At 46.6% G+C, this 13,752-nt stretch overlaps 1 protein-coding gene across 2 annotated transcripts in view; it reads right to left on the bottom strand.

Moving 5' to 3' along the window:
* CycB (Cyclin B) overlaps window positions 1-13,752 on the bottom strand; it is a 116,052-nt gene that overhangs the window by 66,223 nt on the left and 36,077 nt on the right. For both annotated transcript variants that reach the window (XM_065443859.2, XM_065443860.2), the window contains exon 5: window positions 233-469. In XM_065443859.2, coding sequence (XP_065299931.1) covers window positions 233-469 — 237 coding nt within the window. The remainder of the gene's footprint in view (window positions 1-232; window positions 470-13,752) is intronic.

Raw genomic sequence — 13,752 nt, forward strand, 5'->3', positions numbered from 1 at the left:
TTCACCTGCATATCAGATTTTGATGTCCAATGATCATGCTCTCTGTTATCATTGCGCTTCTTGCGTTACTTCTTTTTCAAGGCACAAGTTCACACAATAAAAAGTTACGTTAATACCTCATGCCTTTGGCAGTCCCTTATTCTTCCCAGTCACGATAACATGGCAATATCAAGGCTGTGCTGTGTAGCCATGAATCAGGCCTAATACACAGGCTGCTTAGATGCAGACGCACCTGTGCTGCCTTGGAGTTTCGGCGCAGGAAGTGCAGGGGCGAGGGTCGCCCCAGGGACCAGTTGAGCGTGCGAAGAATCTGCTGCTCCATGCGCAGCACTTCCTTGCTCTGGTACGCACCATCGGTGACATAGATCATGTCTCCAAGTGTGGGTGGCATCATCTCCTCAAACTTGCCAGCAACAAAGATGGCCGAAACACCCAGCAGCTGGAGCTTGGAACGGCTCACACTCTGCTCCTGCGAAACACACCACAGTACGGTCAAACAGACAGAGTGCCAACAGACAGTGCCAATTCAACAGTGGTCTGCTGCAAGCTCCAGCACATCATGCTGCACATTGCACTAGGTATAGTGTGCACCCATTTTTGACAGAACAGTGACAGTCAAATGGACTTACTGAAGTGCCAAGAAAATCCTATTGTTATAATTGGGTTGCACGAGAAATGTCGAGTGGACAAAGATTTGAACATTTTGTTCAGACAGAAAAAATTAGTGAAACCCACTTATAAGCATTACCTGATAGACTGATTGGATGTAACAATGAGCCCTACAGTAAAATAAAGCGCTTGCTTCAATGTTCCCATGCTGCAGTACTGGCTGTAACAAATGTAGCTACTGAGTGTCTGCACCAAAAAGAAAAGCAATCCAGAAAGAAAGAAAAAGATATGCAAGCTGCTTCGCGACATCTGCCTTTGTGCTGTGCACACACTGTCCGTCTCCCTTCCACCCCTCCGACATCAGTGAGAGGGTGGAAAGGAGATGGCACACAAGGCTGGCAATGCAACAATGGTGTGTAGTGTGGCATGTGTAGCCACTTGCATATTTTCTCCCCAAGGATTTCCGTACATACCCAGTAGCAATTTCATTGTCGTAACCGATAATGGGGCACGGGAGTAATGTAGAAAGTAGTTTATTTTACCGTAGAACACACAAAAGTTCATGGTGCAACGGCTGTTCCCTGTCACATCCGATATATTCTTAAAGCTGGCATCATTGAGTGTGTTCAACTGTAGTGCATAAGTCCAGTAGCTAAAGAGAAACAGAAGTTATCGAAGCTTACAGTTTCTTATTAGAGCTTATGATAGAAGCTACAATCGAACCTCGATATATCGAAAAGCGCGGCGATAGCGAAATAGTTCGACGTAGCCAGAATTCGATATATAATATACCGTACAAAATGCATCAAAAACGTCTGCAAATCGATCAATGAACCAAGGGTGCGATCGGGGATCGTTTGGAGCACGCATTTGGTTCCATCGCACGCAATTAGCGTACGCAGTAGCACCGACTTCGTCAGCCACGCGAAGTCGGGGTGACCTAAGCCAAACATGCGCGATGCAACCGAACACGCGCTCCAAACAACGATCCCCGATCGCGCCCCAATCGTGGCCAAAGTAATACGCACTTGAAGCTTCACACAAAGTATTTGGCTGAAATTATTGCAGCTGTGTAGCCTGCTGCATATTTCCCAATGCTTCAACACGGAGTCCTAAACGTAGTCTAAACAATCCACAAGCGATTGGCCGGTGCCCTCTATTGTGCCACAGTAGCGGTGTAGAAGGGCCAAAGCAGCTAAAGCTTCAGTTGAATTCGGGAGTGGGACAGCATCAGCGCTTGTGGGATGAACCTCTGCTGCATCTTTGTTTGGCCGCTACTTCTGTTGCGATCTCCAAGTCCGTCAATCGAGGCGTCTTGAAACACTGTCAATAACAAGGTATTAAGTGGCTTCAGCCAAGGCATCTGAGTGCGCCCAGAGAGCGCGTGCTGTCACACGCCTCTGTGGATGCAAACGACCAGTCCTCGTGTGGCGCCGCGGGCGCAGAGCGCAGCACCGAGGTAGAGTCAGTGCGGCAAATGCAGTGCATCGTTGACGTTGTCGAACTAGCCACGTGCATATGCCGCTACGTTCAAATGGCGCCCTTGGCATAATCGCAGCAGTCTGGAACGCCCATCATGCCAGCACTATCTTCTAGAGTGTCGCGGGAAAGCTCACTGCCTGTCAACGGGGCGCACAGGGTTTGAGGTGACGACCGACCTCGTTCAAAATAAAAAATTAATGCACGCAATTTTACAGGCGACATAGAAATTGTTCGATAGATGCAATAATTTGATATACGCATGTTCAATATATCGAGGTTTGACTACACGATTAAGGTTGCCTCTCGTGGCTTGTGCAATGGCACGCCTTCATTGGCACCAAGCCAAAATGGATTACCTTAACTCTATCGTTATTGTGCCTATACAAACTGATCAGCGATTAATGCTTTAGGTTGCCAATTTCAACACGTAGCTGTTTGATATCTATTTAAGGCCATCCAGTGGTTAGTACGTATAGGCACTGCACTGTCAGAATCAGTTTAAATTTTCGTGCTTCAGTGATGCTGCGATTTTTGACGGACCTTTTTTGTGAACTAAGCCCATATGTTGTAGCCAAAAGAGCCATGGCTGTCACCTTCTGCCGCACTCGAGAAAAAACATGCCGATCCCTATTGCGCCACACTAGCATCAAAATTTTGTAATCAAATGACTCCCAGAAAGGCAAGAATTGAATTATATCACCAGCTTTGCCCTCCAACAGTGCTCAGCGGAGATAATTAGCCTAAAATGATGCCAGCTGTTCACTAGTGAGCTTTGGTTTCGAGTCCAAATTGTTTTACTCCGCCAAAGTATTTCTGACGGTCCGTCGCATGTCTAACATGTGGACCTGGCATTTTCAACCAGTTTCCAAGAGTTTCGATAACGTTTCTCATAAAATCCCAGTAAGGGGTGCTGCCAGTATATTGCGCAGTTATCAAAAGTCACTCCCTTGGCATCGTACCACGTGGCTGCCTCGCGAGAAAAGTGTCGTTCTCCAAACTATGCTGCACCCACACTGCAACATAGTGATGAGGACTCGAATTATGATGCCGAAGATGACAGCAAAGCAGATTCAAGGTCTGACGGCGAAAGCGTTTTAAGTCAGCATGGGACATTGTGATATTCGCTTGACGTTAAACTTGCGTTGCGAGACATCCTTGACGAATGGAACATAAGCCAAAGAAGGAACAAGCCACAGCCTGGAAAAATAGGGGGTGGCAATCGGAAAAGGGAGAAGACAAGGAAGAGGAGAGCGTGCGCTGCGAGGGGCTTGGAAGACTGGCGACAAGGAGGTGGTGCCGGTCCGTAGAGCGGAAGAAAAGCGTGCCTAGGTGGAGTCAACAGGCAGCCCTGTTATTCCAAGGGATGTCCGCAAACAACGATCCATGGTCGACCTGAGCCTGGTGGATGGAGCCGACTGGCCAGTCAGGAGAGAAGACCCGGGCCTGCTCTACAACCTGGGTCCCATTGACCATTGCGGAGTGCTGCTCCTGGGCCCCGGCCCAACCGACGCTTCATGAAGAGTGCGGCTACCATCCCTACGTCAACTGTTCCCAAGCGCTGATCAAGCATCCAGCCCTATTGACGTCTCCTGGAGAACCCAGCCCTATTGACGTCTCATGCAGCTGGGACCTGTTCGTAGACTGTGCTGGTTACGACTACCAAGGGTCGCGTTGAAGCCAATGCCAACAAGGGACCCTGCGCTTCATCCACGGTCGCATCCTCAGCAACTGCCCCATCATCCGCGTTGACAATTTTCTCGGTGAATCCATGTTTATGACATCACTGACTATGTTATCACGTCGTTATCGGGCGTAGTAGAGAAACAGCAATTCTACAGCTTTGATTGCACCCTGTTTATATGTTCCTGCCAGCTATAACAACGTTTTTTTTTCCTAGTGCCTTTGCATGTGTTGTAAATATAGCTTAATCTATCTTATGAGAGTGGAATGAAAAGATTGCATTTTGTGTACAAATGGCTGTCTATTCACACCAAGGTTGCCCTTTCGTGCATAATATTTTCCTAGGAACCTGACATTACAGACATCCACAGCTGTTCAGTGGCATGTTTCCTTTAACCCCTTGAGCGGTCTCCTAGGTGCTTACCTGCCAATCTTTATGCACGACCTGACAGCTCTACTGATTATCTTCAGAGTGCATACTTCACTTGGTTATGATGTGCCGCTATCGGCAACAAAGAAAGCTCCGTTCAGGCCAAGAAGGCCGCTCGTAGCACATCTCGGCCCAGCACTACGGAGCAGCACAGGACAGTTTAGAACGGTGCGGGATTTCTTTCTACTCTTCTCTGCAGAGGTGATAAAGACAATCTGAAAAAATGCAAACAGATATGCTTGGATGCATAATCTTGTAGCTGCACAGCTATGTTGAGTGTCCTCGGTCCTGGAAGAGGTGCATTACTCTAGACGAACTTGTGAAGTAGGTTCCTTGGACTTCTTATCGGACCATCCTCAGAAGATGCCAAAAAGGTGGAACTGCAAAATGTGTTACGAGGACTACAAAACTGAACAAAAACCAGAAGTCTTGTGGGAAAAGTGCAGAGTGCACCTATGGTTCACAAAATCCAGAAACTGCTTCACTGCATGGCATGAGCGACAAACTGGCCTTTTCTTTTTTGTACCACAAGAACGGCAGTGTACTGACATTTCTTTCTTCACACTATCCGGGGTTATCATCGAAATGTATATTTTGAATTTCCTTTGATATTATTGTTTTTGTTTATTGTTTTTATCAACTGGCAGCAAAAGTAACACTTTACAGAATTTTTGTTTTATGTAAGAAATTTTTGTTTGGCAACAAGTTTTTGGAAAGAGGATTTCCTTATGCCCAATATGGTATGCTGGAATGCTTGCTGGAATATTATTTTTAGGGGTAAAAAATTTTTTCCCGAGTCCTATAAGAAAACCATTTTCTCGCAGTAACAGAAGAGTTAAGGGGGCACGAGGCACCTGAAATCACCTGACAGGTTATGAAATCCTTCATAACCTTACTGAGATTATGAAGGATTTTACATTAACGGAAGAGCCCACTAATGACTGTTTAATGTTTTTAGACATTGAAATTGTTTTTAAACCTCATCACGTGCTGGAGCTACTTGCCTCGCTCAAAGAAAGGGCTTTTCCCGTTTTCGTCTGCACACTCCGAACTCGTAAAACGAGGCATCGCTAAGCTGCTCTGAAGTGCTCGTGCGAGCACTCTGTTGAACAGAGCTTTTCAGCACAAGTCAACAGACGAACATCAGCAGGCTACCTGACCAGCGTGTTGTGCAGTGCTGCTGGTGGCCTTGTGGAAGAGTTAAAGAACGCCAGAAAACAAACTATGCAGTCACCGCTTTCGAAATATAGGCTTGCCGTCATTCTTTATGTACCACCGTGTTTCCCATGACATTACGAATATTGCAGCCAAGGCAGGAGTGAGGGTGGTGTGCAATGCCCTAATAAACTGAGCGGGTTGTGCAAAATAGTCAATAAGGAGGACACTGTCGCGCACAAAGGCTGCTATAAGAATCATGTATTGACTGTACAACGCAGGTCGTCTATAAGATCCCACTTGATTGTAAACGTTGCTATATCGGGCAAACGGGGAGGTGCATTAATGATCGCCTGCACAAGCATGCCGCTTCACTAGAAGGAAATCCGTACAGTCATCTGGTTGCCCACTGTAACATGTGGTTCCACTCCGATCTTTAAGTACGAAATAATTGGCAGATATAGTGAAATGCATGCACTGGAAATCTGAAGTATTTTGGATAATCGAAAGTGGCGACACGTGCGTGTCAGTTCTGCGTCGCTCACGCTCTCAACAAAAGAACTTGATTATCTTCTTGGCTGACTCTTATCCTTCTTATCCTTTTTATGTTCTTTGTCACATTCAATGATGTCCTTATCTGATGCTTCTGCAAATAAAGCATTTGGTTGGTAGTCAGCGCTCTGTCCTCTGCTCTTTACTTGCTCGTCCTGTGTTGCTCTGTTCCTGTTTTTATTCTAAACAATTCATTCTGCCACGAAATCCCACAACCAGCCATGTCTCTTAAAATTCCGTCTTGCCACGTGATATCGTACACTTTTTATATATGAAAGAAAACTGCACGGCAGTGTTTATGTAGAAATGCATCACATATTTCATGTTCTAGTCGCACGGGATGGTCAGTGGTGGAGCAGCCCCTTTTGTATTCGCACTGGTGCTTGTCTATTAGGCTTCTTGTTTTAAAGATGAATAAGAGTCTTATGTTTGTAATGCTCTCCGATGCTTGAGATTGGGTGTGCCAGCATCGTGTAGTGGACACAGTTAAGATCTGTTGCCGTTGTTTTACTGGCGGAAAGAACACTGTTCAATTCCTGAACTGTGAGGTGGTTATTATAAAGTTCATTTGAAGCTCCAGTGGTGGGCAGTCTGTTTCTCCGCCGACTATTTTCTTTTAAGAATATATCAGAGTAGTTCGCTGGTCTGGAGATTCTGCAAAAGCGCTCGCCTAATCAGTTGGCCTGGTCTTGTGTGTGTGCTTTGACATGCAAGTAGTGGTATTGTGTATGATGAGCACTCCTTTGAATTTCCTCACCAGGTCTAACATTCATTTTTATGTGACTACTATTGATTGAAGATATGTATTTTTGCCATGACCATTTTTATGCCTTTCTTCAAATAAATCTTGCCTCGGCTTGTTTGAAATTTAAAAGGTTGTTATAGGTGGGGTACCTCCGTAGAATTCCCCAGGCCTTATTTTGTTCTTTTTTCACTTCAGTACACTCGTTTGTCCACCAGGGATTTAGCTTCTTGTGTACTATACCAGATGACTGCGGTATTGCCTTTTCTGCCACTGAGATTATAACCATAGTGATTTTTTTGTTAAGTTCGTCAACACTAAGTTCTGGCGAAAAGACAACTTCCAGTTTCGCATTTTCCATAAAAGCCGGCCAGGCAGTGAGCTGGAAGTTCCACCGGCGTGGCCTAGTTACCAAGATTTGTGGTGATGATTGGAGTTTGATGCCTGCGTGTAAGTGATCACTACCATATGACGTGTCGAGAGCTTCCCATTTAAGATCACTAAAAAGAGATAGCAAACAGCTATATCTAAACAACTAAAAGTGTGGGAAGTCTGAAAAGTAGGTCGGTGCATCATCATCAGCCTGGTTACACCCACTGCAGGGCAAAGGCCTCTCCCATACTTCAACTACCCCAGTCCTGTACAAATTGTGGCCATGTCGTCCCTGCGTACTTCTTAATCTCATCCGCCCACCTAACTTTCTGCCGCCCTCTGCTACGCTTCCCTTCCCTTGGTCCGTAATCCAGTCCGTAATCCTCAATGACCATCGGTTATCTTCCCTCCTCAGTACATGTCCTGCCCACGTCCATTTCTTTTTCTTGATTTCAACTAAGGTCATTAATTCGCGTTTGTTCCCTCACCCAATCTGCTCTTTTCTTATCCCTTAATGTTACGCCCATCATTCTTTCCATAGCTCGTTGCATCACCCTCAATTTAAGTAGAACCTTTTTCATAAGCCTCCAGGTTTCTCCCCCGTTGGTGAGTACTGGTAAGACACAGCTGTTATACACTTTTCTCTTGAAGGATAATGGCAACCTGCTGTTCATGATCTGAGAATGCCTGCCAAATGCACCCCAGCCATCTCATTCTCCCGATTATTTCAGTCTCATGATTAGGATCTGCGGTCACTACCTGTCCTAAGTAGATGTATTCTCTTACCAGTTCCAGTGCCTCGCTACCCATCGTAAGCTGCTGTTCTTTTCCGAGACTGTTAACATTAGTTTTTTGCAGATTAATTTTTAGACCCACCTTTCTGCTTTGCCTCTCCAGGCCAGTGAGCATGAATTGCATTTGGTCCAGAGTTACTAAGCAAGGCAATATTATCAGCGAATCGCAAGTTACTACGGTATTATCCATTAACTCCTACCCCTGATTCTTCCAAATCCAGGTCTCTGAATAGCTCCTGTAAACACGCTGTGAATACCATTGGAGAGATCGTATCTCCCTGCCTGACGCCTTTCTTTATTGGGATTTTGTTGCTTTCTTCATGGAGGACTACGGTGGCTGTGGAGCCGCAATATACATATATCTCAGTATTTTTACATACGGCTCGTCTGCTGCCTTCCCCCGTTGTATAGCTCCCAAGACTTTCTTGACTTCTTCCGGCGTTACTCGCGAGGTGTCAAATTCCTCTAGACTACAGTAAAAGCTCGTTAATTCGAACTGCAAGGGGAAGCCGCTTCAGTTCGAATTAACGAAAGTTCGAACTAACGAATGTGAAGGAGAGCAACAGTACACTGCGATTTGGAAGCAGTAGGGCATGTCAGAAATTTGGCGTGTCAGAAAGGGATGGCATGTGCCGCGGGCACACGCCATCTTCAAGTCGAATCTCTGGGTCCGACTGTGCCACAACACCGATGTCCACCGAAACGAACGTTAGCCGAGGTTTAACACCATCACAATGAATCGCGACGGCCGATACCTCCTAAGCTGAAAACAGAGGTGCACAACCGATGAAGACTGCCGAGACAAAGACGCTGAACACGTGAAGGTGGCAAAGGCCCCAATTCGTTGGTTCTTGATTGCAAGCGCAGCTGCGACGTACTTGATTCGCTGTGTTTTGGCGCTTACCGTGCCAGCTGTACAAGATTTGCAAAGCCTCCGAGATTCGCAACGGGCAAGAAGTCTCGGAGGTTACGTAGAACGGAGAGGCGGCAGCCGCCGCTGCCTTCTGGCTGACCCCGCGTCGGTTAGATTTTTTTCCGATTTCGCCTTATCTCACCGTTCTCTCCGTTTCGGAGGCTATACAGCCTTGTGTGTAGGCAGTAGGCGCGTTTCTCTGGCCGTGTGCCAGGCGAGCGTAGTTCGAATTATCCGTGAAGGAACCTTCTCGCGTTCGAATTAACGGACTTTTTTATACATAGACTTCTGTGGAGCTTGGCCGGACCAAATCGTACAGTTCGAATTATCCATAAATTCGAATTATTGAAGTTCGAATTAACGAGCTTTCACTGTATTCGCTCATCCATTATCGTTGTGGGCGCCACTGGTACTGTATAAATCTCTATAGAACTCCTCAGCCACTTGAGCTATCTCATCCATATTAGTAATGATATTGCCAGCTTTGTCTCTTAGTGCATACATCTGATTCTTGCCTATTCCTAGCACACTCCTCTTATTCCTATTCCTTGCACACTCCTTAATGATGCCCGTGAGATTGTCGTTCATTGCTTCAATACTAAAGTCCTCTTCCTGAGTTAAAGCCGAATACCTGCTCTGTAGGCCAATTCGAGTTCTTACCATCCTATGGTCACTGCAGTGCACCTTGCCGAGCACGTCCACATCTTGTATGATGCCAGGGTTAGCGCAGAGTGTTAAGTGTATTTCGTTTCTAGTCTCGCCATTCTGGCGACTCCACATCCACTTTTGTCTATCCCTCTTGCGGAAGAAGGTATTCATTATCCGCATATTATTCCGTTCTGGAAAGTCTAATAGCTCTCCCTTGCTATTCCTATTGCCTATGCCATATTCCCCCACTGACTTGTCTTCAGCCTGCTTCTTGCCTACCTTGGCATTGAAGTCGCCCATCAGTATAGTGTATTTTGTTTTGACTTTACCCATCGCCAATTCCACGTCTTCACAGAAGCTCTCGACTTCCTGGTCATAATGACTGGATGTAGGGGCGTAGACCTGCAAGACCTTCAATACATACCTCTTATTAAGTTTCACAACAAGACCTGCCACCCTCTCGTTAATGCTATAGAATTCCTGTATGTTACCAGCTATATGCTTATTAATCAGGAATTCAACTCCTAGTTCTCGTCCCCCCTTTGAGCCCTAGTAGCAGCACCGGAAGTGCCCGCTTTTTAGCACTGTATATGCTTCTTTTGTCCTAACCTCACTGAGCCCTATGATATCCCATTTACTGCCCTCTAATTCCTCCAATAGCACTGCTAGACTCGCCTCACTAGATAACGTTCTAGCATTAAACGTTGCCAGGTTCAGATGGCGGCCTGTCCGGATCCAGGGATTCTTAGCAGCCTCTGCTGCGGACTGAGGGCCAGAGTTCGATTGTAGTATTCATATAGGAGGTTGTGGCCAAGTACTCATATAGGAAGTTGTGGCCAAGTGCTCAGGTCGGTGCACCTGAGTTTTATTTTCAAATGACGAGTTGCCCTCTTCGGGCAGTTTTGACACTGTCCCAAAGAGTGCAATGAGCACTGTAAATCTACTAAAACAGGTGGCTCCGGTAACTGATCTCTTAAGTCTCCCAGGTCTCGAGTAGTTAGATGGCTATGGGGAGGAACATGCAATGAACAGATGGTGACAGTCCCAAATGATAATAAACGGCGACTGCTACTGTCTTGTACGTAGTATTTAATAAAACATAACAGGGCCACCTCCTAATAGACTGTTGGAGTGCGTGATCGTGGTCCTTTTTTACAACCGTAAAACCTGTATGAAAATGTATTTTTGGGGCCTAGATTCGTTTCTTGAAGGCAGAATGCTACTGGTGATAACTTATTTATAACGTCTCTGATGTCACCTAGATGGTGAATGCAATTCCAATGAATTCCAATTCCGTTTTATTGGAATTGAAACAAAATTACTTGTGTGCGATTACAAGCTTAGAAGAGCTTACAAGGGCAGTAACCATTCAGGTTACCTGTCCCTTTTTCTGGTTGGCCTCCATCACCTTCCGAGGTGCTGGATGATCAGGAGCCAGGCACCGGGACATGCGTCTCGCGCCGTGTAGTCCGGTTCAACTTTGAGCCTGCGGTACTGCGGTCTGCCAGCCCATATTCGATGATGGAGCAGCCTTGGCTGCAGCCACCAAGGGGCGGATGGAGTTTCTACAATGATACCAGACGTGGACCCTGTAGGCTCCTAAAACCAGTGTGGCGCTGCCCCCTGCCGCATCACACTGGCATAGCTCACTTGAGGTAAGTGTATTAGCCTTTTCCTTGCTTCATAGAACGAGACCTTTTCCTTTACAATAATTGTGATTATTTCTTTCTCTTTTGCAGCAAGGGCAGCTCCGCGAGTAAGCTGGATGATCGCCCTTGCACTTGACACACAGTGTGTGAGCATTGCAGTTATCAGAAGGATGGTCATTGGCATTACATTTTGCACGTTTCTTTGCCTCTGCATGATTGCGATGCATGCCCAAACCTCTGGCACTTGAAACACTGCCTTGGGTTCGAAATGTACGGTCCGACGTTCATTTTCAAATATTCTGCGTCAAGTGAACTAGGTACAGTGCTGCTACCAAATGTCAATGTCGCGTGTTTAGTCGGGATCTGTTGGTCATTTCGCCGTAGTGCAATTATTTGCACCTTAATTACGTTTTTCTCCTGAAATTCTTCAAGGAGCTCTTTGTCAGTGAGGTTTAGGCAGTCTTCCAATATAACACCCCAGCTTGTGTTAAGTTAGCGATGTTGAGAGATTGTCACTTTAATGCCACCGATACTGGCAAGTTCAGCTAGCTTTTCTAGTTGATCTTTCTTCGTCAGTTCAATGAGGAGGTTTCCGTTAGCCATCTTTGAGGCCTTGTAACCTGGTCCAATCATGTTTGCTAGGCATTTGGAAACTAGAAATGGCGAGTTTTCTTACGGTTGTGTTGCCTTCACAGTGGAGAACATGGTGTTTTGGAAATGAGTCTTCATTTGGTTTCAAAAAGAACTGGAAAGCTGCTTCGGTGCGATCTCTTTTCAGAGGCCGATTTGAACGTTGCGGGAACACTTCTGCATTGGATGGTTTCAAAATTTGGCGGCGGCGGTAGCCACCCACTACCGAGCCCAATAAGGGGAACGCTGCAGGTTCCAAAGAACCTGTAGATGCCAGCTATACAATGCCACTATAACCTAATGTATATACCCAAGGCTGAATATATTACACAGTTAACCCTTGTCGCCCAGAAATTTGCAAGTAAGAATAAGTGAGTAGAACACAGGAAAGATTGAAAGTGAGAGAGAAGGAAAAAGTTTGAAGAGGAGGACAGAAAAAGGAGACTGCCGATTTTCCCCGGGTGGGTCAGTCCGGGGATGCCGTCTGTGTAAAGCAGAGGCCAAACAGGTGTGTTGCCTCTGCTGGGACACCTTAAAGGTCTGAACATCTGGCATCTGTTCAACCCTCAGGATCCCCCCTTGCCCAGACATGGCTAAGCTGCGCACGGCTACATGTGGGAGGGTTCAACCCTCATGTGCTCGGGTGCGTGGTGTCACAGCATACCAAACGCCCGCTGACGCAGACGCCCCTGCGGGGCCCAGCAACAAGTAGTGATGCATAACCCCGAATGTCCAAAGCCAGAAAAAATAAAACTTACCTCGAATGTAGGCCTTACCTCGAAAGTAGGCGAAAGTGAACAGCGTTCGCAAAATGACAAAAACATTTAGTTAATATGAACATGCCGAGCTCACTATGTCGTCACTACCGTTGGCCTCGTCCCTATAACCAAGACCACACGTTCGCTTCCGCACGCGCGCCCATGCATACACGAACAGTGCGGCATCGCAAGAGTCGAAAAGCGGCGCAATCTCTGAACAGCTCCACTGTTATTGCACACTTATCTTCCTTATCACTGTCATCTCCTTGTTGCAGCACACGCAACAGAGTCTCCTGTTGCCCCTCCCAACGATGGGCATTTTTCTCATCGATGTTGAAGTGTCGCCTGACTTACCATCCCTCTGCAGCTTGCACAACTTTTCGGTTGAAAGTGGCACTACAGTGTACTATTACGATAACGCCGTGCCACACGCCGATACCATAGAACCTGCTCTGATATGACAGGTCAAAGCGACGTAATCGCTCGTGTACTTCAGTTGGCTACTGGCCCGGCTAGTAGCGGCTGCGATACTGACTTCTCTATATGGCACTAACTATGGACCATATTGACCCTTTTCATTGACAAACAGGCACTCTTTAAAAAGATGTCCTAGAATCTAAGCCGACGCTCGAGTTTTGTACCGTAAAAACCTGCGTATAATACGAACCCGCATATAGTACAAGGTGAAACTTTTGGGACACGAGAAGGAAAAAAAAGTTTTATCCGCGTATTAAAGAGTTGGGAAAACTCAAGGAAAACATTTCAATTGCACTCCGCACTTCAATCACCGTCTTCCTCAGCTGCGCTTTCTTTGGAAAGTTTCTTGTCGGACGCATTTTCCCAGAGGTACTCCTCTGTGCCATCAAGCACGTTTGAGATGCCGATGCCGCACTTCTGGAATGCCTAACGCACAAGGTCCTCTGGTATGGTGGCCCATGCGTCCACAATCCACTTGCATAGCGTGGCTGGCAAAGCCTGCTTAAGCCGCCCGGTCGGCACCACTGCAGGCTCACCTGAGCTCATCCAATCTGCGTAACCCTGCTTGACTGCGTCCTTGAATGGCTTGCTCACGCAAACATCTAAAGGCTGAGACGTCAGCTGAGACGTCATCCCACCCGGGATAACGATGGCGCTCGGAATGGCAGCGACAAGTGCGAATGTACAGAGAAAACTTACGGCTACTTCTGGAACCTACAAGTGGGAACTCGTGGCGACAGTTCTCCCCAATCATTGACCGCACGATGGAATTCCTATGGCAGCATGCTCTACCAAGCCCGAGACAGGGATTACAGAAGCCTTCAGCACCAACGAGCCAGGTACAGATTATCGGTGATGCGG

The sequence above is a fragment of the Dermacentor albipictus genome, chromosome 7 (assembly GCF_038994185.2).
Source record: "Dermacentor albipictus isolate Rhodes 1998 colony chromosome 7, USDA_Dalb.pri_finalv2, whole genome shotgun sequence".
Lineage (NCBI taxonomy): Eukaryota > Metazoa > Arthropoda > Arachnida > Ixodida > Ixodidae > Dermacentor > Dermacentor albipictus.